Source organism: Phalacrocorax aristotelis, chromosome 1, assembly GCF_949628215.1.
Source record: "Phalacrocorax aristotelis chromosome 1, bGulAri2.1, whole genome shotgun sequence".
Taxonomy (NCBI): Eukaryota; Metazoa; Chordata; class Aves; order Suliformes; family Phalacrocoracidae; genus Phalacrocorax; species Phalacrocorax aristotelis.
In genome coordinates, this window is record NC_134276.1 from 218,876,937 (window position 1) to 218,903,820 (window position 26,884).

A 26,884-nucleotide genomic window follows, 5' to 3' on the forward strand; every position below is an offset into this window, starting at 1 on the left:
GCCCTTCACAGCTGGAAACACGTTTTGCTCTGCATTTGTAAAATTTAAATTGAAACTGCTAAAAATACAAGTGAATTAAACTTGCTAGTTTTCCCTTACAAGCAATTCTTGAATATGCTGGCAATTCACCTGTGAGTGGTACTCTGATATGAGATTTTCAGCCTTTCTTTTCAGATAAAATCCATCAGTCTGATGCATCTCAACATTGCACATTTTCCCTTGCAAGAGGTTTGTGCATTTTTCATTCCTCTGTTTCGCCTTGTTACATTCAGCACATCAAGGGTTCTGCTTGGACTATCAGGCCGTTGCTAAAGCCCCCTCCCAGAGGAAATCCTAACTGCTCAGACCTGTCAGAGGCAGCACACAATTCAATTAACAGTGATGATAACAGAAAAACAGAAAAATCTAACACATGTTTCTGACCTGTCTTTGAAAATAATTCCCATACATACTCCTGTACTGGCAAAAAGAAATGCACCCAAGACCAAAATGGAGCACAATTCCAAGTACAGCAGTAACCGATGCTTGTTCTGTTATGTACTTTTAAATTAGCAGGTCAAAAGCTTCTGCAGCAAAGTTCAAAAGAATTTGCAATAGAGCTCACTGAGTTGCTGGCCTATATTTATAATACTCCTTCAAAAGCTCCAGAGATGGGGAGGCAGCTGTGAAAGGGCCAGTGGGATGATTCCATACAGATCACCACACAGAGCTTAGCTTCATATCATTTCTAGGAAAAGCTTAGAAAAACTGAAACAGGACACTTACCATGTAATAAAAAGGAATGAGAATATCAGCGGGGATGGCTTTAAGAGCTCAAATCTCACTAACAAAAATACCTGCTGATGTCATAAGCTTGGGTGAAACTGTCGGCCCTATGATATTCTGATTACGTGCTACTACCGGACAGGTTACCAGAGCACACATTAACACACACAATACTGAATTGTTAGTGGAGGATTACAGGTGGAAATATCTCCAATACTGTTCAGTAAGTCAGTTATTGTTACAGTAGTACTTATATTTTTGTCTTTATTGATGACTTAGAAAAAATGCAGATCATTGTCAATAAAAGTACAGGTGATGCAATGACTGATGCAATGACATTGGCCAAGCGTCACTGGTGAAAGTGCGTAGATTTAGATTGGACATAAGTAAGAAATCTTTTATGATGACGGTGGTGAGACACTGGAATAGGTTGCCCAGAGAAGCTGTGGATGCCGCTTCCCTGGGAGTGTTCAAGGTCAGGTTGGACAGAGCTCTGAGCAACCTGATCTGGTGAGAGATAGCCCTATCCAAGGCCCCTGCCATGGGCTAGATGATTTTTAAAGGTCTCTTCCAACCCAAACCATTCTGTGATTCTATGACATACAAGAAAGAGTATCAACACAATGAAATCTCGGGCATTTGTTAAGACAGCATCATCTCAACATGCTTCATCACAGCCTGATGCAAAATGAAGCTTCTGGGAAACACGAATGGAGGTTGCACAACATAGGACTGCTCCCTGAAAAGCAGCGAGACTGAAACAAGCCCGTGAGTGCTGACAGACACCACCTCCAAGACCAATGGTGAGAGCAGAAGAGCTAACATAACTAACAGATATATCAACCCCTGGAAAGGGTGGCATCGGCTGTTCATCCCTAAGGTTATTGTGGAAAAAATGCACGTAAATTCAGTCTACGCTTCTAAAAATAATGTTAAAAACCCAAAAGCATTCAAAATAAAGCCATGTAATGGTTCAGAAGCTGGACAACCTGATCTATATTTTAGGAGCATTGGTAGTGTGGCGTTTACAGTTGAACTTGATGATCTTGGAGGTCTTTTCCACCTTAATGGTTCTATGAATCTAGGATTCTGTATCAAGAAAACAATGAAAGAGAATCTATTCATGATTTGCCAAGGTGACAGTCAGAGTCACAGTCATATTTGTATACTGGAAAGAGTTCTTACCTAAGTTTGCATAGACTTGTGCGAGCATTACTGTTTCCATCACAAGATGACAATACTGGTCACTCCAGTCTTAAAAATGTATTGTTCCATCAGTAGCTTTTTCTGAGGAATTTTTCAAACTCACGATGAAAAAATAGATTTCTCTCGTGAGGTCACTCTTGCGCAGGCCTGCGGTCACTGGTGGACTGACCACATCCCCCGCAGAAGGGGTGACAAAGAGCTTTCAGAGACATGAGGACAGGAGGAATATCCTGGGGGCAGGCTCACAGCATCCGGCACAGGTCCCCTGGCCAGCCTTGGGTGAAAACAAAGGATCAAGCACAGTCAACATTTCACCATGGAGAAACAAGTCTCCCACAGTGAGGTGCAGATGTCTAGGCACCACCACAAGGCACAGGTGACCCCTTTGGAGGGGGGGAACCACAGCTTGAGGAGCTGCTGTTCTCAACTACATGCCTAATATACAAATAAACTCTAAAATTCAAAGTTACCCAGCAGATTTTAACTCAGTTTCCAGACAAGTACTGCCACCAAATGTGACTCAGCTCAGCCTTCCCAGCCAGGAGTGATTTTCTACAGAATATCTACGTGCTACGACTGCTCTATGACTTCTGCTGTGGAACATCCCTAGTCCAGACCACTGAATTTGCTATGCCAAGAAGTGTATGAAACCTGTCTCTACCCTGCTATAATTGAAGACCAACTTCTGGCAGGACCCAGGAGCTGTTCCAGTTGTCCCACCATATTTTACTACATTTTATGCAGAGAACCACACCCTTTCTTAGGAACTGCTGGACTGATCAGACTAAGGCCTCATGTAGCTTAATATTCTGTCTGACAACAGTGAGAAAAAAGTCTTTGTAGAAGGCACACAAGAAAGAAGGGCACATAGAAAGCTATCGTTCTCCATCTTATCTCTTCACCGCTGCCAGCTGACAGATACCCAACTATCCTTACAAAGAGTAAGCTCATCAAGCTCATCCATATTTGTTACACACTCCTGGAAATGGAACATAAATAGGCAAAAAAGAAATAAAGCTTTCCATAGTACAAGAACTCATTTATGGCTTCCATACAAAGTTTTTCGACATCTACCTCATTTAGCACTTTCCAAAAGTTTCTCTGAGAAGCGATCCAGAGGAAAGGTTAGAAAGGAAGAAGTAGTATCATAACCTCTACTTCTGCTTCTCATACACGTCTGTCTGAGACGTTCTATGCCATTCTACAGCAAAGCTCCAAGAAAAAGTTCTCTCTGAGCTTGGTAGTGGTTAGAAATACCATTCAAACACAGGGTACCATTACAAAAATAGAGAAAGCAAAACAGACACTCTTACACCACAGTAGAAAACCCCCATCTCAAAAGACATAGTAGAGCTGGAAGAGGTTCAGACCTGGGAACATGGATGGTCAAAGATCCAAAGTAGCATTACGTTTCCTTCATAAAAGGGAAAAAGTTTCACCAACAGTGAATATTATGAACAAGTTATTGGATCTTAGCAAAAAGAGATACGAAGTCACAGTGTCCTAAGGAAGCAAAACACTTTAAAGACGTGAAATCCACCCTGAAAGATTTATAGGGGAGAATTTGAAGAATCAGTAGCACTGGAAAATGTTAGATTTTTCGCATGCTGGGCAATTCCAGGCTGGGCTCTCACAGCCTCTGACAGATAGCTTCACAGTGCATGGACACACCTGGGATGGGCTTCAGATAAGGAGGGCATCTGAAGGACAAGGAGATCTTGGATTGGCTCCAGGACACCCTCATTAATGAGAAATAACTTATACTTTGGTTTGAGCTATAAAACATCATAAAGCTGAGATTTCTGGCAACAACTAATTCAATGCCCAAAGCTTCATGTAATCTTCCTAGCATGTTGTACTCTAAATTAATACCCTGGTGTCAGCTCACGCAGAGAAGGGACTAGGGAACAGGGCCATGTGCATCTGGATATGCATTGCTTATCGTCTTTGCACCTGGAATGGACTCCTCATGAGGAGTTAGGCGACCAGGTCATTTTCTGACCTTTGTGATGTCCAATCTTCAAATGCCTAAATACATTGAAAAAAATCCACCCCAAAGCAGCAGGAGAGAGGAAGGTTCTGCCAGCAACGCTGCCCATGTAGAGCTAACAGCAGGCCGGGGCTGTAGGATCCCGAGCACAAGTGGGCAAGAGGCTAACACATCCCAAAAGCACGGACCACCGCGGAGCCGCTGAGGGATGAGTTACTCCCCGCCCCTCCCTGTACACGTAAGGAAAACAAGCGTTGTTATGGTGCGCTTCAGTTTGGCAAATGCCTGCGGTCTCACCCAGAGCTGCAGATCACCGTTCTCCAACAAAAAGGTATTTCACGTAATACCGGGTAACTGTTTTGGGCCTCATTATGACTGACAGTGAATTAATTCCTTTGACTTGAAGTTGGTCGTTGCTTAGTGACCATCAAACATGACCTGACTGTATTCAGCGTAAGAAAAGGGAGGACAGCCCCAACCGGTCTTATGTACATGTAACAAGGCTAATTTCTCAGTATTGGGCTAATGTCATGCTATTCCTCCAGGTCTACTTTCAGAGAGAAAATATGAATAAAAATCAGAATTTTTTAAAAAAAGTAGCAAAGTTATAAAACCACAATTATGAAACAGAGCAACTATGGTTAAATGCCTGTTTGGACAGGAGTGGCAAAATGAAGACATCAGTTGGTGCTGCAGAATATATTTATTCTGTAATTATGGAAAAATAATTGAAATCAATATTAAGTTACAATATACTCAAAATCCAGAAGGGGAGCTAAAAACAATAAAGAAAAACAAGTGGTTTGAAGAAGGCAGAAAACTTCAAAAAAAGCTTTTGGGTTGTTTTATAGATGCAGAAGTATATTCTAAAAGAAGCAAGAAGAGGCATTTGTGTCACCACGATGACAAAGCAGAGACAGCTACTAATTAGCCAAAACAAATACTTTTAACACTTGCAGGCTGAGAAAACTTACCAGAAAGATGGACCATGAAAATTATTGAGCAGTTGGCACAGGATCCAACTGATAAACACCCATGTGCAATTAACACCACTGCAAATGTTTTAATGAAAGACAGGTAACGTGGTGCACATCTGATTTTATTGAGTGGAATTACACATTAGACTGATAAATGTTGATGTGGGTTTAAGACTCGAACAGCAATGGGAGAAGCAAATGGACACGGCGGGAGGTTGGCAGTGGCACTCCAGAGAGCCCCCAAGGTTCAGACACCATCCCGTTTGCATTGTTTCCCATCGAGCAGCTCCCTTTCTCCATGGCCGCCTCCTGGGCTGTGCTGGGAACTAGACACACGGCTCAGGGCCACCTTGGTGTGAGCTCTCCCTTTACAGCCCCCACAAACCAACTCAAGGCTGCTAGAGCAGGTGGCCTAGGTATTTCCCTGTGCTGGTTTTGGCTGGGATAGAGTTAATTTTCTTTACTGTAGCTGGTGTAGTGCTGTGTTTTGGATTTGGTATGAGAATAGTGCTGATGGCACATTGATGTTTTAGTTGTTATTAAGTAGCAGCTAAGTGTCCCTAAGTAGTGCTTATACTAGTCAAGGACTTTTCCAGCTTCTCATGCTCTGCTAGGGGCACAAGAAGCAGGGATGGGAGGGGACACAGCCAAGGCAGCTGATCCAAACTGTCCAAAGGGTATTCCATACCATACAACAGTATATAAAGCTGGGTGAAGAAGAAGAAAGGGGGGGACATTCAGAGTGATGGTGTTTGTCTTCCCAAGTCACCGTTACACATGATGGAGCCCTGCTTTCCTGGAGATGGCTGAACACGTGCACCGATGGGAAGCAGTCAACGAATTCCTTGCTTTATTTTGCTCGCGCGCACAGCTTTTGCTTCTCCTTTTCATTATATTATTATTATTACTGTTACTGATTTGCTTTACCTATTAAACTGTTCTTATCTCTACCCACGAGTTTTCTCACTTTTACCCTTCTGATTCTCTCCCCCGTCCCACCAAGGGGGAGTGAGCGAGCAGCCGTGTGGTGCTTGGCTGCTGACTGGGGCTAAACCACGACATCCCCAAGGCATTACCAGTAAATGCACTTAACTGAGAACGTCTCCAAATCTGCCTGGAGAGGTCAGAGACAAGGCTCTGCAGCCATACCCTAGGAAACACTCCTGCTGCTCAGGAGGAGGATTAGGGTTGCCCTCACCACTCCACAGAAACTATTCCCATACGGGCAACAGCAGAGGCTGCACTGACCAACAAGCACTGGAATATGCCACAGAGGGTCTGCGGTGGCATTGACAAGTCCTCGGGATCCAACCTCTCAGGTCCCACCAAGAAAATAAAGCGCAGCAGTTGCCATTTATGGCATTCTCTGTCTGCAGATCCTTAAAACAAGAGAATAAGGAATAAAACCCAGAAGTGCTAGAACTGCCCAATTCCTGAGTCACCACAAACATTTTCTACTTGTAAGGACACATTCTCCCCTCCTCAGATTTGCAGCCTTCCACTCTGGCCCTTCTTTGGCCCCAGTGCTGGTGGCTGTGATGGAATAAGCAGCTTTTGGACTCTGCACCGACTGAAGGGATGGAGACCTGCGCACAGGGAACCACAGGAAGCTGCGCAAGAAGTCCTGCAGCCCAGTGGGCTGTAAAGAGCTGTCACTGACCACCCAGTGTCCACACTGGGAATCTTGCTTCAGAGTGTGTTGACCCTGGCTAGACCCATGGGCTGAATGCCTCTCAGCAGATAGAACACATCGGGTGTTTTTCTGGAACAGTTTCTGGGTTATTTTCACCTGAAAGAAATTAAGTTCACACTCTCTGGGCTCGCTCTACATTGTAAGACAAAGCACAGCAAGTGGGGAGAGCCAGCTCAGAAGAGCGCTCCAGATCCAGGTGGAAACACTGACGAACGCTCTAAGAGCCTGGAAGTAGAGCTACATGCTCAGGGCTGTCCTGCAGAACGGAGTGAAAGCTCCTGATAACCATCCTTCCTCCTACAGCCTTAACACAACCGGTCCTCTCCAAACGTTTCTGATGGTGGGGGCTACCAATTCTTGTCTCGCAGCCAGACAGGCGCAGCCTAATACTGGGAGCTTGAAAAGATTTCTCCAAGAACTATCACCTACAAGGCTGCCTTATGCTGTCCTTTCCTACCAGATTCCTGGCTTCAGTGTTTCTGTGACTGTTCCGATAGAACTGCCAGAGGAACGGGCAGACCAAGCCCTGCCCCTGCCTCATCCCAAGCAATGCCAGTCTGCTCTCTTCCAGCCAGACACTCACACTTCTCTGTTCTTAATGAACTTAAAAACAATTCCTCCTTGCTCGGGAAGTTCATCTGCCAGTTCCCCTGACCCCAGGCAGATACCATCTGGACCTGCTGGTTTGCGTGAGATTAGTTTGCAACTGTTACCTGACCTATTTTGTATAAACAGCCATAGCTAAAACATGAACAATTCATTCTACCTGACATGTTTTCATGCCCTTTTTCCTTATACTTTTTCAATGAAAATAATTGAGCCAGTCAATCACAGATTCAGATTCTGTCATAGAAGAATTTAGGCTGGAAGGGACCTTCGGAGGTCATCTAGCCCAAAACCCCTCTCACAGCACACAGCCACTTTCCTCTTGAATTAACAGGGTGGCTTTCTTGCGAGCACTGTTCACTGACAGAGTTAAAAGGAATTTTCAGGCTTTTCTCCATGCCTTTTCTGACTCCTACATCTTCCTACAAATTCTCAGCAGCTGTTTATAACTATCAGCGGTACCTAGGTGAGAAAAGAAGTAATAAAGAATGTCTGGGGGCTAGGTTTCCAGATTCACAGCCACTTCCAAGAACCGAGCCCAGTACTTGCTGGCTGTTTCAAACTCCACAAGTCTGTTTTCAGCTGATGACCTGATGACTCTGTACCTTCTGTGGAGGCACACACACTAAGAATTAACTCTTGCTTTAGCGAGTCCTAGACCAACAACCTTTTCAGAATAATTAAATAAAACTCAATAAATGTTGATTTTATATCTGACCTAAAACTCAGTTTTGCATGGCATATTATATATCGCATGACAATATCTACCCCACAGAAGGGTAGAAGAGATGCCACAAAGAAAAGAAAAAGGCTGACCAGAAAATCCAGAAATATTCGTCCATAAAGAAGCAAGTACAACCAGAATGGCTGCTACTTCAATTCTTTTACTTATAGGAGCTTCAGTGGGGGGCAGCTCTGTAGCCATAATCAACTCCTAAGACAGAGGTTGTCTTCTCCTTTCACCAAGCCCAGTTAGTAGCCTTAGCAGGAGAGGATCCCTAGTATGACATGACCTCAAGGATGCAAAGAGAGAGAAAAAGATAAGGGATTTTACAGAAGAGCTTTTCAGAGCTACTCCAGACTAATGATTTGGCTAATCCTTTATCTTGGCAATCTCAGCAATCATAAGCAAACACTGGACTGAATAAACAAACTGGATACTGATGGCCCCGGAGGAAAGCAGAGATGTCCTGTCACTCCCAGGACCCAAAACTGGCTGCAAGCTGCAGCTTCCACCAACCACTGCATGCAGCGCCAGGAAACTACCCGTTAACACACCCACACCAACATAGCCCTGGATTCCACAACAACATTTAAAAGGGAGAAAAGGGGGTAGAAGAAAGATCAAACTCACCAACATCGGACTCTTTGTGGGTTTTGATGATTTCAGCCAATTCAAAATTTCCTGCAATGATGGCCACCTGAAAAGAGAGGGAGGGAAGACAGTTGAGTGGCTCTGAACAGCACCGATCCTGTGCTCACTTGCACAGATTATGCCATATGGACTAGTAACAGCTGCTTTCCATGGGGGACGCAGAGCCAACAATTGTTCTGCCTCAGCTCACCCAGTCAGTAACCCCACAGTGAAAATACACTCCCAGTACCGCAGGGAGAGCGTATGTCGATGGCTTGTGCAGCGAGAGGGTGGCAAACAGCTTGGAGATAATCGCTCCTCTCTCCTCAGAGCCTGGTGGTGACTAACACCTAACACCAGCTAGGAATTAATCTCAGGTCTTGCAGGTGATGGCCAGATGTTCTCCAGCCTGAAGCTCTTCAGTGAATCCTAGTTAGCTGATGAAAGGCGAATCACCAGCAACCAAGCTCCCTGCACATCCCACCTGGAAGGTCCACAGGACTATTTCATGCTCGTTCCAGACTGCACTGGCCAAGGAACCACTTCCACTTAGAAAGCTGCAGCAGCAGCTTGCCCCAGTAAAGCCACAGCATTTTAGACCAACGTTAAATGCTGCTTTGCCCACCACCCATCCCATGGTGTCGCTCCACAGGAAGAATTGTAGAGAACTCAAAGGATTAAGGAAAGCTGGGAGGCCGAACGTGGGACTGCCAGCAACACACACAGACAAAACTGGCCTGTCTTATTCCAGGAACTGCTCCTACAGGTGCTCCCACCCTGGGGAACTGCAGAACAGCAGCAGTCTACACAAAGGTAGGTCAACTCACAAGACAGACACTGAAGTATGACTCTCCTGAAGCAAGACTTCAGCCAACAGACTAGCAACATCAGTTGAAATTTGTTGACTTCTTACATAATTAGGAAAAAAACCCCAACACAGCACTGCATCACAGCTAGTAAGGCAGATCAATATTTTCAGAACATGGTCCAAAAGTACAAACATGTGCAAGAACCACAGTGAGATGCATAGAAGTACATGAAATCCATTGCTGGTCCTCAAGAAGATAAACTAGAACTGCTCTGGACTGAGCTGCTTGAGTCCTGTTTTCGATGCCACCTTCGCCCTTCCCACCCCTCCCAGCACACCCACAGAATCCCAGAATGGCAGGGGTTGGAAGGGACCTCTGGAGCTCATCCTGTCCCACCCCCTGCTGGAGCAGGCACACCCAGAGCCGGGGGCACAGGACCGCATCCAGGCGGGGTGTGAATGTCTCCAGGGAAGAGGGACCCCACAGCCTCTCTGGGCAGCCTGTGCCCCTGCTCTGGCACCTGCACAGCAAAGGGGTTTCTCCTCATGTTCAGGTGGAACTTCCCGTGTTCCACCTTGTGCCCGTTGCCCCTTGGCCTGGCGTTGGGCACCACTGAAAAGAGTCCAGCCCCATCCTCCTGACACCCGCCCTTCAGATACTTATAAGCATTGATGAGATCCCCCCTCAGCCTTCTCTTCTCCAGGCTGAACAAACCCAGGTCTCTCAGCCTTTCCTCACAAGGGAGATGCTCCAGTCCCTGATCACCTTGGCAGCTCTGCACTGGACTTGCTCCAGCAGTTCCCTGTCCTTCTTGAACTTGGGGGCCCAGAACTAGACGCAGCCCTGCAGGTGTGGCCTCACTGGGGCAGAGCAGAGGGGGAGGATAACCTCCCTCGCCCTGCTGGCCACACTCCTTTTCATGCACTCCCAGGGCACTGTCGGCCCAGGACACCCAGTCCCACCAGTCACTGCTGAGCCTCTTAGGACAGTGCTCTCACTCAACAGCACCTACAGCTGATTTGGGAACAAGAAGGCAGCCAGATCAAGCTGATTCTGGGTGAAAACAAAGTGCTGCTGCTCAGAGTGTGAAAAACCATGTAAGAACAGGCTGAGATACAGCTGCTGGTTTTGCCTGTCCCCCCCACCCCCCCTTTTTCTTTTTAAGTTAGAGTTGGAATTTGAGACAAACGTATTTGATCAGGCAGGCAGTAGAAACCAAACCCCCCCCAGACACTGACAAAGTCAAGAGCGATACTGGCAGCTCCAGCTGTTAAACGTTTCCCTGCCCTCCTACAAGAACAGCTTTTAGAAATACGAGGTTCATTTGCATTTTACCACTAACTTGTGACGAAGTGATATATTTAACTTGGTGACTCAGTACAGCATGCACACCTCTCTACTATGATCCTTTATCAGCAGAAATAGTCTTACTATCCTCAGCTCTGCAATGTTGATGTGATTTTTTTTTTTTTTTTTTTTTTTTTTTCATTTTCTGAGGCCCAGAATTCATACTCCACCTCCTCACCTGGAGCTGGGAGCAATCAGTGATGGCTGGAAGAAACAAAACCTTCTTTCTGCATTTGGGAAATCAGGCCACCATAGCAGAGAAAATCAAGTAAGAATCTCTGGTTTTCCCCAAGCTTACTACCAATTGTGATTTTTCTCTGCCTCCCCTTATATATATATTTATAATGTCTGCTCTCCCAAAGGTCACAGTCTTTGAGCAGGCAAAAAAAGCTTTTGTACAGCAGGGCAAATGACCTGAATTGGGGGGAATTTGAAACAAAAATAACCAAACTGGCAAAAGACTGGAACGGAGAATTTAGAAAAATCATTTGGACTTCAAAGTTCCTCAAAGAAAGAATTAATATATGGTCCACTGTCTCTGAAAAATCCAAATTCAAAGTACAAATTTTAAGTGTCGTTAGATGTACATCTCGGGAATAATTGCTCAAATGTATGGCGAATGTATGTGCTGCACCAGGAGCAGCTTCCGCCATCGCACATAGCCCAGGAGTCCCTCCTGCTCTGGCTGCAGGAGGCGGAGGTCTCCCACCGCTGCACCCACCACCCCGCTGGAGCTCTCCGCACCAGGACAGCTAGCACCGCAGGCAACCGAAGCGCCCTCCCTCCCTGCCTTGGAAGCGTTATGACTTCCAGGAAAGGCGAGAAGAAACATGCTGGATAGGAAGTCTGTTAAGAATATAATCTCATATAAATCCCTAGGAAGGGAGAAGAGTCCTGCTGGTTACATTTTTCTATCCAACTTGGAAAAAGCAAAGGAGATGAAAGGATTTCATATACTGCATTGCCACCTCAGCTGGTGCTTCCCGGCACACCGGCTTCCCCAGCCGACAGCATTCCCACCCTGCCTGCTCGCTCCTGCCCCAGCAACACTTTGCTGCATGCAATCGTGGTGATGAAACCGTTTAAGAGACCGCATGATAGACCATACCAGTGACCTCCTCTGAGTTAAAAACAATAGCTTTGTAGGGACAGGTAAACGAGAAAAGAAAGTCTCAAGGATAGAAACGCCGGAAAACAGATATTTTTTTCCCCAATATTTCACAGCTAGCAACTTCAGTGCTGGTACATGAAAGTGGGAGGAATTGGTGACTATCAGAAAAAATAGTCTGACTTCCTCGCAGAAAATAAATGGCCTAATTTCAAGCAATAAGCCAGGTGTCCCACATAGGAATGCCATCTTAATATCACAGCCAAGCTACTTCTGGTGATGTCATGGAGATAGCAGGCATCGTGCAAAGGGCATTTATCGTCACATCTTGCCCCGATGCTACGGATCTAGACTCTGTCCTTCCACATGCCACAGGCTGAACTATGAAAATCTGCGCTCAGGTTGCACAAGACATACAACAATATTACGGTTCTGGCACAGGGTTATTTTCCAAAGTGCTGTAACACCTTGAGTCATTCCAGAGCGTGATATCAAAGTGACAACGCTTTTTAATCTAACAGCAATTTGCCTATTTTTGTCTTTTTAGGCACACTCAGTAACGTCTAAAAGAAAGAAGGAGGGACATCCGAACAGGCTGTGCAGCTTGCAGCGTCAGTGTGCTTATAAGGTCTTAACAGCAGAAAACTGAAAGACCAAATATTCCTGGTAAGAGTCATCACTCTGAGATCTAACCCAGCATCTGTGGATAACAGTACTCTGCAAACATCCCAAGGGGGAAAAAAAAAAAGCCCACAACACTGCATGAAACCATGAGAAGATCCCCCCAGCCCCTCCCACCCCCTTGGCAACACAGGCTGGCACAGAGCTCGGGTGGCAACCGGCGTGGATTCACCATGAACACAGCAACAGCGCGCCAAGGTGCAACAGCACGGAGGGGCCATCTGCAAACGGCCGCTGCACATCACGTCAGTGGAAGCAGCATCATGCCAGCCACCCGCTCACCCAGTCCCCACACCAGAGCGGGAGTGTCCAGTCTCTGCAGAAGAGAAGCCAGAGGAACTCTTCCCCACACTGTCAAGGCCCTTCGCAAAGCGGGCCAGGGCTGCTGCCTCCTCACTCCACCTAGCACAGGTTTCTCAGAGGTGTGCAATCACCGGTTCACCACCAACCGTCAATTGAAGATGCACAGAGACTGGCTAAACAAATTTAAACCATGGCACTTAACTGGGTTTTCATCCTGGGCCTGCTTTTATAACAATATTTAATGTTTCTGGTTCTGAATTGTCAATGTATATTCATATTAAATGATGTTATGTCCTTGCACCGAGTTGTGATATTTGATGGAGAGCAAAGATGGATCTTGGATGGATGTATTTTGCTAGGGGAAAACATCATGTTTTCCAGCGCCAAAGGGTATCTCAAAGTAGCACAGTGCTCAGACAGGGAAGAAGACACACTTACGTTACATGAAAAACTGATCCACTGAGAGCAGGAGCACAGATGAGGCACCTCCAGGCTCCCGGCAGATGGGAAAGGAACCCTGCAGACCCAACCCTGCGGCCCCTCTGCGCCTGCTGTCACCAGCCTGCCCCCTCCACACACCGCAGACGTGGATCTGAAGAGGCCCAGGGCATGGAAACCACCTCCAGGAGAGACCATGCTTGCCCCAGGCCCAGGCGGGCAGCCCCTCTGGCAGGGGTAACAAACCCCGCAGCTGCCGAGGACAGCACACCCGCTCAGACCATCCGACAGGCACCACGGGAGCCCCAGCTCCCAGTTCTGCAGCTTGTCTGAGGAAGGAAGAACGACAGCGCAGAGGGACATGATCTATTTTGACAATCCTGCCGCCATGGCCAGGATCTCAGCGGTCCTGTGGAGCGCTCAGGCAGGAACATCTCCAGGGACAAGAGTGCTGGCCAACATGCAACACGGTATTTTAGATGGGAAATATGAAGAATAGGTATCCTGATGATTTTAATTTAAAAAAAAAAATAAAAATGGAGCCACTTTCCCAGTGCAACGACAGTACAACAGTGGGTAGAATGACCTTGACCTTGTGCTCATGAGTATGGATACTGCTGAGTCCAAGGTGGATTTCCACCATTATCTGCTCTTCGGTCCCTAAAAATAGCCATGGTAAAGCACCATTTCCCCTGCGATGAGGAAGAGACGGGTCCTACAACATACAAAGGTCACAGACAGGCTGCCACCACTGGACATACCACCTTGTAAAGGTCTAAGAGAAGACTGGGGAATTGGGAGACAGAAGAGTAGCAAAACACAACCAGCCATGAGTCAGACTCCTAACCATATGCGTCTGAGGGAAGCATCCAGCTGACATTAACAGCTGATAAGGATCTCCAAGAAGTGGGAAGAAAAAGGAAGAGAGAGAGGCAAAGAGATCAAGTTCAGTGGCAGGAGTTTATGTTTTTGATGGTATCTTCAAAAGGGAGGTACCTGGATGAAGGTCAGCAGAACACTGAGTAGATACCACAGTGGCTCTGAAAACGCTGGTATTTTCATGTATTTTCATACCTGAAAAAGTACATATCCCCATCTGCCGGAACCTCTAGCTTGAGAGGTGAACGACTCTGAATCAAAGCAACCTCCACGTTGCTCGCTCCATATGAAAGCGCACCGTGCTCTCAGAGGTGTTTCTCGGTTGCAGACTGCAACAATTAGTCCAGAGATGATGGGGCAAGAAGGAAGCAATCATCAGCAGTGCTGCTGGGCAAAAAGGGAACCTTCTTTGGAAGAGGAATGTGAAAAGGCTTACTAGGTAGGGTGCAGGCAGCCAGTTCAGTGTCATAACACATTCAAGCTACTCAGCTCTCTTTAGACCCTGAGAAGCATCTGTAAACATGCCAGACTCTGTTGTCAACTATTTTTGTATCACTTTACCCAAGACTTCTCCACTTACTGAAGCTTTCCATTGCTGATAGTTTTCTACCCCTGCATTATCCCAGATAACAGAGAGCAGAACGATTCTTTTTAACCATCACGCTTTATTTAATCAGGTGGCACTGCTATATGTCTGGACTTTTTTCAGAGTTGTCTACCTTTACTTGGCCAGGCAGACTTCAAGCATGTTCTATATTTGTTCTAGATTTCCAGAAATCTGGCAGCCCTACTAGGTCGATCCTACTGCTCACATATGGCAGCTCCATCTGGGCTGCCATACGAGCAGAAGCTCTAGATACGTTCACAGCAATGTGTGCTGCCATTATATTGCACAGATGCAGCTAGTCTGATGCTTTCAGGAGGTGTCACTGGGGTCAGTCACTGTATGACTACGCTGTAGACACAACACTTCCTGGAGGCAACAGACAGACCTCCTGTGCATGAGCTACACAGCTGATCTGGGACAAACGCAGCTCAGATGCCCTCCGCACCTGTGCATGCAGTAGAGCCAATACTCCCTGGGAACACCCAACTTGCAGTCCATGGTCTACACAGCAAACCAGTATTTATTTTCCCCTATGGACCACACTGAGCCCTTGATTCAGAAGCAACACTTCAGCCAGGCAGCTAGACTAACATTCTGCCACTAAGCCTACAAGGTATATCTCCGAATGGTCTGCATCAATCAGTCCATGTAAACATATGTGAGGAACAAAAAATGTCCTAAGCTGCAACCATTCAGCTCCAGGCTAAGAGAGGGAGAGAACTTTCTCAGTATTTTCACATGAGGCATGTGGAGCTACTGGAAAGCAAGACGATTCTCCTAATGAGATGCATCACAAAACTATCCTAAAGAGAGGCAGGCGATGCTGTGATCTCCTCCATCAAGGGGGGCAGGGTGTTCTGAACTCTGAATGCTTCTGGGAACAAACCTTAAGGCAGCACCTTGGAGCCATTATGCTCAGGAGCCTTTAAGCTGGAAGAGGAGAAATGTGACCTCCAGACTCCAAGGAGTGAATCTCACCTCTAACAGGACCGATGACATTTCCATCGGGGCTGATGGCCATCAGTACAGGCTATAAGGAGAACAGTGGCGTGTTATTCAAGAAGTACCAGTACGAGCACCACCAGCAGCCTTGGCACGGGGGTGTCACCTCCCCTACACGCTGCTCTGACACTCGCAGGCCATAGCAGCAGTGTGCTGGGCAGCCATGCAGGCTAAGTGCGATGTCCTGGAGGTCACAATATCCATGAATTTGTTGTGCTGCAGAAAGGCTCTGGAAATGAGCTTCAGCTCAAAAACCAAAGGTGGGTTGGTAGCATCTCCTGAAAGTTCAGAACAAGATTCTGCAAGGGAAGAATGACAGATTTGCCCAGAGGCATTATGGCATCTGCACAGAAACCCCCAGTGCCACAAAGCAGGCCTTAAAAAAAAATCAAGTCATGGTTACTTGTCATGGGGAGCTGATTGCAAGGTCCATGGGTGGTCGGTGCCTGGGAAAAGAGTACCTCAGGCACAGGAGAGAGGGGAGACGTGTCAATGGGGATATTTCTTCTCTGTCTGTTCAGATGGAATCACAATGGACAGTGCTATCCAGAGCAGGCAGAACAGGATAGAAAGGACAGGCTGGTCTTTTTGGGGAAGGGTTGGTCAGTCTGGTCTCTGGTCTGGCCAGCACTGAAGGATGCTCTCAAGGGACCAGACAGAGTGTAGATCTGTGTCAGGATGGTCCTTACCACCAGAGTTACAGATGGGTCTGACAGGCCTTCCGAGAGCCACCCGACTCAGCCTGAAGGGTGGGGAAACGCAGGGCCTCCTGTGCAAAGCAGAGACTTCTGTGTAACGTCTGTAACAGGAGTGTGACTGCTGCGGGTCAGGGAAGATTTCAAGTCAGGAACATTATCTGAATAATCGAAGCTGAGAAGGCATCTGACTCAGAATTAGATCAGTCTCACACTGAAGACTGGGGGAGGAGTGGGAGGGAGCCAGGAGGCCAGAAACCTGATCAATTTTTACAAGACAAACTTCAAATGAAAAGAGAGAGAGAAAACAAATCGAATAAAATAAGGATAAGAAAGCCTTGAGAGAGTAGGTAAATTAAGAAGAAAAAAAAAAAATATAGACATTCATCAAGCAAATGAAAGCCCCTTGGTAAGCAGACTGCCTTGTGCCTGGAGCAGCACAGGCACGTCCCTCCAGATGCCCAGAGAGGCGGCACGTGGGAGAGGCACCGCACGTCCCACGCAGGGCAGCAAGGCTGGGTACCCCTCACTCGGCACACGCGCTCGCTCTGTGAGTGGGCCCACGCGCAGCCTCTCAGAAAAAAGAACTTCCAGCACATCACACAATGACAGGAAATCACTCATGGACAGGTAGTCTTCTCATGGTCTGCAATCTTCTACTCCAGCGATGGGAAGCCCAGAGTTCAACTATTTTATGATTGATAAGAGAAGTTAAATAAACCAGGAGTTGAATAAACCACAAGTAATCTACCAGGAGAAAACCTTTTACGTCTATCACAAAGACAAGGCACAGGTCTGTCCTTTGTCCATCACGGACACAGATGACACGACTATAGATGAGAAAGCTGATTAGCTTTCTTGCCGCTTGAAACATTTTCAAAGGTATCACAATATTTTATAAATAATATAGCATAAGAAGCATTACCTCTACACACAATATCTAGTTCATTTTGTAAAACGCTCACAGAGGCCACGTACAGCACATTAAGAATACTGATGCATATTTAGCATTTAGAATGCTTTTCTGAATTATTTTCACCTGCCAGTTTTGACACCATAAACTCTTGTGGTGGGTTGACCCTGGCTGGGACACCAGTTACCCACCAAAGCCACTCTATCGCTCGCCCTCCTCAGCTGGACAGGGGAAAGAAAATATAATGAAAGGCTCGTGGGTCAAGATAAGGACAGCGGGAGATCACTCAGCAATTACCATCACAGGCAAAACAGACTCAGCTTGGGGAAATGAGTTTAATTTATTACTAATCAAATCAGAGTAGGATAACGAGAAATAAAAAACTAAATCTTAAAAACACCTTCCTCTCATCCCTCCCTTCTTCCTAGGCTCAGCTTTACTCCCAGTTTCTCTACCTCCTCCCACCAGCAGTGCAGGGGGATGGGGCATGGGGATTCCGCTCAGTTCATCACACATTGTCTCTGCCACTCCTTCCTCCCCAGGGGAAGGGCTCCTCATGCTCTTCCCCTGCCCCAGGGCGGGGTCCCTCCCACAGGAGACAGCCCTCCATGAACTCCTCCAACATGGGTCCTTCCCAAGGGCTGCAGTTCTTAAACTGCTTCAGCATGGGTCCCCTGTGGGGTCACAAGTCCTGCCAGCAAACCTGCCCCGGCATGGGCTCCTCTCTCCATGGGGCCACAGGTCCTGCCGGGAGCCTACTCCAGAACAGGCTTCCCACAGGGTCACAGCTTCTTTCAGGCACATCCACCTGCTCTGGCGTGGGGTCCTCCACGGGCAGCAGGGGCACAGCCTGCCTCACCATGGTCTTTAACCAGGGGCTGCAGGGGAACCTCTGCTCCGGTGCCTGGCGCACCTCCTCCCCTCCTTCACTGACCCTGGTGTCTGCAGGGTTGCTCCTCTCACATATTCTCACTTTCTCACTCCCCTCTCCAGCTGCTGTTGCCCAGCAACTTTTTCCCCTTCTTAAATATGTTATCACAGAGGTGCTACCACCACTGGCGATGGGCTCAGCCTTGGCCAGCGGCAGGTCTGTCTTGGAGCCGACTGGCATTGGCTCTATCGGACACAGGGGAAGCTTCTAGCAGCTTCTCAGAGAAGCTGTCTCTGTAGACCCCCCCCGCTACCAAAACCTTGCCATGCAAACCCAATACAACTCTAATTAGATTTTATTCTTGTTTCACTGATAATTTCCCTAGTTTGGGCAAAGTAACTCTTGTTTAAAAAAAGCATAATATTAAAGTTCGATTGACAAGTTTATGAGTCCAGCTTACAGAAGCAACTATGTCTGAAATCAGAAAGGTGAAATCCAGTAAGGTCCAGTACTAACTGTTACACTTGGAATGGAGAAATCAAGTGCTTAATTACACGGTGGAGAATAACCGGCTAGGCATCGTAAAGCAGAAAACGTGTCGTAACAGTGGTAACCCCAAACTAAACACAAGTCAAGAAAAGGGTGACATTGCATAAAGACAGATTTGATTCTAGGAGGTATTAACAAGACGGCAAGGATCCATCTGGACTGATATGTCCAGTTTTGAGACAAAGGTTTTTAAGAAGGAGGTAAACAAATTGAAAGCAGTAAGTTGGAAGAAACACTTGGAAATCTTAACCACTGAGGAAGGACCGACAGAAGTGGGTTTTGCTCACCTTAAATCTTAGAAGAGAATTACTAGAAGGTTGGTGATCAGCTATCCCACCAGTCCACTGCTGGAAGGACAAAGAAATAGGCTTACTCTGTAAGAGAATTCATTAAAACCTAGGAACAAATTTGTGAGCATTTCCTCAGCATAGAGGAACACCAAGAAAAATCTACTTTGACTGAATGTAGGGTTTGACAAACATTTCCAGGCCTGGCTGCTTACTCAAAGTAGGTAGAAGAAGTGGTTTCTTGACCTCCATTCAAGACATTTGTGCCCAGAAGTGCATGATACAACACATTTACCTTTCTCCATGACAGTATATCTAGACTGCATCCAGTAGAGAGATGTATATGTGTGTATAATTTGTTATATGTAATTTACCTTGCTCAGAATTTACCATCAAGCAGGACATTACTCCATGGTATTGCTCAGGTTCTTGGTCCAAACCATCCATGTGCTAGCAATGACCACCTAGCCTAAGGTACCGACGCTGAGGGAAAAACCGAAGATGCACAAAGCCTGGTGGGACAACAGACAGGCCGCTGCTGCAGCAGAATCTGAGCCACAAAGCAGCCAGGCTCTGTGTGAGGGCACAGCACACGGCTGCAGGAGGTAAAACAGGTCAGAAAGCAGTATGAACTCTCAGAATAACAACTGTAGCCAAAGACTAACTGAAAGAATCCATTAAAAATATGCACAAATTTAGTGACAAGCTCTATGCCCTAGTAGTGGGACCTGTGCTAACGCACTGGGTCACTCCTAGAGCTAAGGAGGAAGAGCCACATGATAAATACAAAAGCAATCCAGTAGCTGCAAAAGCCTTTAAAATGTGAATGTTAGAGGAGATCAAACTATTCCACTTCCCGGTGGAGATGAAAGCACCTACGCACAGTGGTCACAAGGTGTGGGGAAGAAGTCCAACTGCAAGGCCTTCCAATTACTGCACCACACACAAGAGCTAATAACAAGATGATTAAATTAGGCGTAGTAACACTGAGGTAAAAGATGACTTCCAGCAGCAGGGGTAATTAAACAGCCTACAAAGAGAGGGAGCACAGCCCCGGCAGCCCTGCTGAGCTCGTGGAGCCACGTGTCCCAGCCCTGGGACCGGTTTTTGCCTCCACCCCCCATTGGTATTTCCAGCCCTGACTCAAGATGGAGTTTGCACTCCAGAGGGTTAATGAATATTTATTTTCAGGAGGAAGAGGAGGAGGTCGCTTTACCTGTAATGTCCAATAGGTCTAAAGAGACATGACAATTTAAAAAAAAAAAAAAAAAAACCACAAACAAATGAGAGAAGTCACCCATACATGAGCAAGGCTTGTTATATATTTGGCACATCAGAAAAGCTGAGCACTGCAGAGCCAACACCTCTTCCGCCTCTGTAGAAGCAAGGTGGTGGGAACCATCACTGAGCACCCCAAAAGGTGTTGAGCCCTGCTCAGCTCCAGAGTCAAACCTGGAGGTGCCAATCCCGCCTGTGGAAAATGTCGTCACTCTGAAAAAAGCAAACAGGCATTGCAATCACTAATACTTCATTTTCATTGCAAACTACACTTTTAAAATCTGGATTATGAGCAAGCTTTTAATTGATCTGAAGTATAAGAAAGGTTAGAAGAAGCTGGGTTACCGTGTTACCTGATCATTAAGGACAACGAAGAGCCTAAGCACAGGTAATAGATTTCTCAGAGGTCCCAAACTTTAACTAATAGTAATGTTAAAAGTTGACAAACATACTTTAAAATCCTAAAAAGAAAACAAAATGTTTTCCCAGTCAGATAGCAAATGCAGAAAGTTTGAGGAAGATATGCTGCATTTTTAATACGTAACAGGTTGAATAACCACTCCAAGTGCCAACAGGAACTCCACACCTCCATAAATTATTTTAATTTCTACTATAGTAGAGCTAGAAAGCAAAATCAGTAGGCTCTGCACATAGTTACAAAAATCCACAACCCTTACAATCCAAACGTTTGGCAAGAGAGAACAGACGGAGGAGGACAAGGTTACTGTTGTAGTGACGACAAGAAAAATATAGAGCTTATTAATAAAAATAATGCTATAGACATTCTCACATCAGCTAAAATTTTTGGCATTAGTTAGGACTAAGTCTCGTGTTGAAGAACAACAGCAGCTAGCTAGGAAGAGTTACAGCTAAGCTAAACTAGAATATCAACTAGCTTTATCATTTCCTTCCAAGTATTCTGAACACCGAACACTTATAATCTACGTAAGGAAAATTAAATTCATTCATTTCTATGACATCACAAGATATGTCGTCATTAATAAGCTAGAAATCCAAACACTGTCACCTAAAATTTAATTTAAATTAGAAAAATCACAGTTAACTAAAGACATTCTTTAACAAAATCTCTCCATTTAGAATATTCTGTTGCCTGGGCAACATGACTGCAAATTGCAGAGTTCAGATCACGATGTCTATTTTAAAGCAACAAGATACAAATCTTTGAAGAAAATACATCTATCAACCTGTTTGTATTGTACCAAATAGCTGATACAAACGTTATGTTAAGATAACATCAAAGTGTAAATCTCTAAGGATTTAAGGAGGACCATTCAAAGTGTTATAAGGCCCAATTATATGTGTGACAGATGCAAGAGGGGTTGAGAAGGGTCCAGGTACAAAGAGGATGCAACAAGGAAGGTATGCAAAGGGCAGCGGGGCCTCAGGAAAGCACGTTACAACGCGCTCTCAGCAAGAGGCGGTCGAGCAGTGCGTTGGCGGGGCAGGAAAGCTTTGGTACCACGGACGCCAGAGGGTTTGCTGTCTTTTCCCTTGAGCTTTTTACTCCACAGTTGGCTGCAATCATGCAGCAAATATCACCAAATCAGCAGATCAGCTGGGCCTCATAAAACTGACACCAAGTATTTGGGGCGTTATCTGCCTTTGTGCCTGGTTCTGCAATCAATTCATGAATTGCCTTTACTTTTTGACAAAGTGCCAGAGATCTGCAGACCATGGGCTGAGTCACACTGCCGAAACACTGCTAGGAGCAATCTCAGGCATTAGTGGTGAACTCTGGTCACCTGTGACAGTTCTCAGATGCCTGGAAGAGAAGTTACAACCAGCTCTAAACACGTGGCATTTAGGAGAGGAGCATTGAACTACAGACCAGGCAACTTAATTTTACATCCAGAAAAACACTGGGCAAAGCAGATAGTTCGTAAACAAAGATGACCAACAACGGCAATTTGTAAAAAGCAAACCAAATTTAAGGGATCCAAGTTACTTCTACGAGAGGGTAGCAGGCCAGGCTTTGTGAAGAGTGACAAAACTGATTATATAGCTATCTTCTGAAAAATTTTGACAGCCTTGTATGACATTCTCAGAAACAACAGAAATTAAATCTAGCTGAAACTTCTGCCAAGTGATGAAAAACTGATCAGAAAACTAATTCGTGACTAACTGTCAGACTAAAAATGTATGCTAAACGGAGTTCTCAGGACCCTACCGCAGGTTCAGTAGTATTCAATTTTTTTCATTAGCAACCTGGATGATGGAATGCAGAATATGCTTATTAAATTCCTAGATGAGACCAAGCTGGAAGAAGATGCAAAGTCATTAGAGGATTAGAATCGAAGTGATTGTTGGAAACTCAAGGAATAGGTGGGAGGGAAGATTTAGTCAGTAGGGACAAATGAAATGACAGTTTATACACAGGGATTACAGAAGATGGAGCCAGCCTCTTTTCCGAGGTGTACAAAGAACAGCAGTCAAAGGGCATACAGTGCAATGGAGGAAATTTTGCTTGGACATAATGGAAAGGTTCTTCACCAAGCGAACAGCAGAGTATGGCATCAAGCCCCAATGTGGGAGCGCTGCAGGCACAGGGGCTTTCCAAGCCTGGCCAGGAAAGGCCCTGAGCACCCTCAGCAGCTGTGGAGCTGGCCCATCTGAGCAGCGGGGCTGGGGGAGAGACATCCTCAGGCCTCCCCAGTCCGGATGGCTCCGCGAGCCTGCAACACCAGGCACAAACACAAGCTAGGACACAGCAGGCAGCAGTCCTGCTGAAGAAGATCTGAGGACTGCAGGATCACAAGCTTCAAATGAGTCAACAAAGTCACGCTGTCGCAGAAAAAGGAAAGCATCCCAGGGCTTACAATTAGCAGCCTCACCTCCAGCACGTGTGGTGTAACCCCTCCGCTCTGTGTGGAACAGGTTGGGTTTTCAGCTGGAGAAGGCTACTTTTAGGAACAGTTAAATAAAAGATATGAGGAAAACCCAGAGTAAATCAATAGTAATGACTGGATTATGCTTTCAAGGTCTCTGCAGGAAAGCCTGTGTGCTCTGGGATATTCAGCCCAGAGAACAGAAGATCGGGTGGGGAAGGGGTGATCTGACTATAAAAACAGAAAGAAGGCAGCTGCAGCAAGGACAAAAATAATCTGTTCTCAATAACCATAGAAAAGTAATGGGCTTAAAATTCAATAAGAAAGATTCAGGTTAGATGTCAGAAAACGCTTTCTGAGGCTGCAGAGAGCTGTAAGCACAGGAGATCATAATCTCGGGAGGCTGCAGCCAGCACCCAGCACAGAGGGGTTCACAAGAAGCTTTGGCAAACACCAGTCATAAAACGTTCAGACAGAGCCAGTCCTGGGGGTGAGCAGAAGAGCCCAAAAAATGACCTCTCAGGTTCCTCCTCAGTCCTAGCTTTCTGCTGCCTTCTCCAGTAGGGTGGCTGTCTCTGAACAGGGGGAGCGTAGCAAATGGTGTCACCCTGATCTCAGGGGGGCATTCACTGTGGTCTCCCATAGCATCCTTATTGCAAAACAGGACAAGGATGGTTTGGGCAGGTGGACAACAAGGTGGGAGGAAAGCTGACTGGACCACCAGGCTCAAAGGGTGGTGGTGGGCCAGATGGTGGCTGCTTATGAGCCCATTCCTCAGCGATGGACACAGAGCCGGTCCCTTTCGGTACCTCCATTGACTGCCAGGACGATGGGAGGGGGACGCCAGTCACCAGCCTTGGGAGCAGCCGATGGGCAGGAGGACAGGGCTGCTCATCCGTGGGACCACCCCAGGCTGGTGAAACAGGCCCATGGGGACTGGCGGGGCTCTGCCGGGACACGCACCAGGTCCTGCCGTGGGCTGCAGCAGCCCCACGCGGCAGGACGGGACGGGGCAACCAGCCTCTCCAAAAAGGCCTGGGGGACCCCGGGGCATCTCCCCTGCACCACGGACCCGTAGTGCCGGCAGCGGAGGGTGAGCACGTCCTGGGCGTGACGGCCCGAGGGCAGCCGGCGGGGCGAGGGCAGGGATTGCTGCCCTCTGCTCAGCGCCGGCGAGACCCGTCAGAGTACGGGGGCCAGGCTGGGCTCACCGGCGCAGGACGGACATTGCAGTAGTGTGGCGGCTCCCAGAGGGGCCTCGGGACGGTTGGGGCTGGTGCGTGGGGGGTCAGAGGAGAGGCCGAGTGTGGCGTTTGCTCAGCCTGGAGAGGAGAAGGCAAAGGGGAGACGTTATTGCGGTCTGCGGCTGCCTGGCAGGGTGGGGAGAGGGGACGGGCCCAGGCTCCTCTCGGTGGTGCTGGGATGGGACAAGAGGCACAAGCTGTGGACGGGGACATCCTCCCTCCATGGCAGGAAGAGCCCTTTGCTGGAGGGAGGTGGGACCCTGACCAGGGCCCCAAGAGGCTGTGGGGTCTCTGGCCTTGCAGATGCTCAGCGCTGGCTCTGCCACAGCCCTGAGCGGCCCCCGCTGATGGGTGCTGCTCCCCACAGGGCTGGTTCTGGACACCTCAGCAGCCCTCCCCACGTCTCCGATTCTGCCGTTTTATGATGCTATTAATTTTACATGTGAAACTATCATAGCTACCCATGAGCTGGGAGAGAAATCAAGCTGTGATAGTGAGACATATGTCCTGCCCTGCAATGTAGTTGAGGGATGACTTGCACCCATGCCCAGAGTATTTAGCCTGGGGAGGAGGAGGGACGGGGGGAAACCCACACAAAGATGCAGCAATCAAAAGAACAGACAACTTTTTGACAGAAAAGTAGCAGCTGATTGTTAAATTTCAGTGAAATTATAAGAAATTTGAAGCAACTACTTGCATACTGTTTTTATATTCTGCATATGATAACCCTGTATATGTAGGAATGGAAAAGTTCAATGATGGGTATCATGAGGACAAAGAAATTTGTACAAAATTGATATTTACTGGTCATTTAGAAATTTGCCTGCCCTTCTAAAACCTACCTCAGACATGTTTGGGATGAGCTAACACAAGCAATCCCATAGCTCCATTTGTATACAAATTTGACAGGAAAGAAGTCACGATCTGTGTTTAGTTTCAGCATGGTACCAGAGTCACCTGCTCGCATACATAAGCAAACCTTTAGATCAATATGAAAGAAAATTATGAGGGTTTGGGATTTGTTTTTTTTTTTTTCCAAATAAATAACATTGAATTATTATCTTTTTATAATTAAAACTTCCAGTGCTGAGTTCTCATTTGGATAGGTTCTCTTAGCCACTTCTATTGGCTGTAAAAGCTACATTTATAACAAGCTCACACATTTATAATAATTTTCCAGTATGTACCTTGGGTAAGTGAGTGGTCCAAAGCAGAGTGGGAATCAGAGACAAATGGTTACACCATGCAACCAAGCCATGTTTTACAGGTATTTTTTCTTATATGGCACAGTTTTGGTACTATAAACAGCACTCAGGCACCAACAGCACTGGAGCCTTGGATGGCTCATCCATGAAGGCCACAGTCTGGACATCAGAAACATTGCTGAGGAGATGGGAAAAGCCACCTTTGACTTTGGCCAAGCAATGGCATTTGTGGAAAACACAGGTGAGAAGCCTCTATCCAGAAAGGCATGTCCAAGGGGCGGTATCTTCCATTACTGCTGGGAAAGGAGGATTGGAAGAACACATGCAGAAAGAAAGATGACTTACCAGTGACCGTGCACCCCTGTAAACACAAGTGTGAACTAGAAACATCCCAATACCCCATTTGTTTACCTTTGAGCTACCATAGGGGCTCAAGCTCATCACCATCACTCCTCTCCTTCCAAGACTGAACACAAAAGGTACAGCATGCCAGTTGTCATTTCAGACCCTCTTCAACCTCAGAGGAAGAAGTCAGCGCCTCAGCAGGCTCTGGGAAAGGCAGGGGCACAATAAGCCAGCATGAGGACAAGGCTGCTTGAGAAACTGAAACTTGTCACCCAGCCTGCATGTACATGTGCGCTGCAGATGACACTGAGGCAGCTGCACCCTTGTGCAGAGAGCTTCTGAGGTTCATCCTGCACACACCAGCTCCAAACTGCCCCACCAACACCACTTCAGCTCTGAGATGCTGCAGAAAACACTACCTAGGGAACACGGGGCCAAGCTTCAGGTGTCCACACCAGAAACATCAAGGGTGGAGATATTCATCGAGCAATTGTGAAGTCACTTGGGTACTGAAAGCACTCCTCTGATTAGGACTGGAGCCTCACCATAGCCAGTTACAGCAAGGTCTGGGCCATCATGGTTGACCCACAGACATTCCAGGAACAGCTGGGGCTAATGGGGAAACAGATGCACAGGTAGCAGAAACAAACTGTTTTGTACAGCTACTGAACAGCAGCATTTTAGGATTCTCCTGCTGTTTACAGGGAAAGCTCTATGCAGAGGAGAGCAGCATTCCTGCGGTGGCAGCAAGTCTCCAGCCCCACACAAGGCAGACTGCTGAGAGACAGGAGTGGCACAGATGGCCCAACGTATTTGATACAGAGGTAGGAAAACTAGCAGCTATCTCAGAGGACACAGGGAAGTAAAGACAGATGGAACCTTCCAT

General features: G+C 46.8%; 1 protein-coding gene across 11 annotated transcripts in view; it reads right to left on the minus strand.

Moving 5' to 3' along the window:
• Window positions 1–26,884, minus strand: part of SHANK3 (SH3 and multiple ankyrin repeat domains 3) — a 401,813-nt gene that overhangs the window by 261,766 nt on the left and 113,163 nt on the right. For all 11 annotated transcript variants that reach the window (XM_075081824.1, XM_075081828.1, XM_075081835.1 and 8 more), the window contains one exon: window positions 8,592–8,658. In XM_075081824.1, the coding sequence (XP_074937925.1) occupies window positions 8,592–8,658 (67 nt within the window). The remainder of the gene's footprint in view (window positions 1–8,591; window positions 8,659–26,884) is intronic.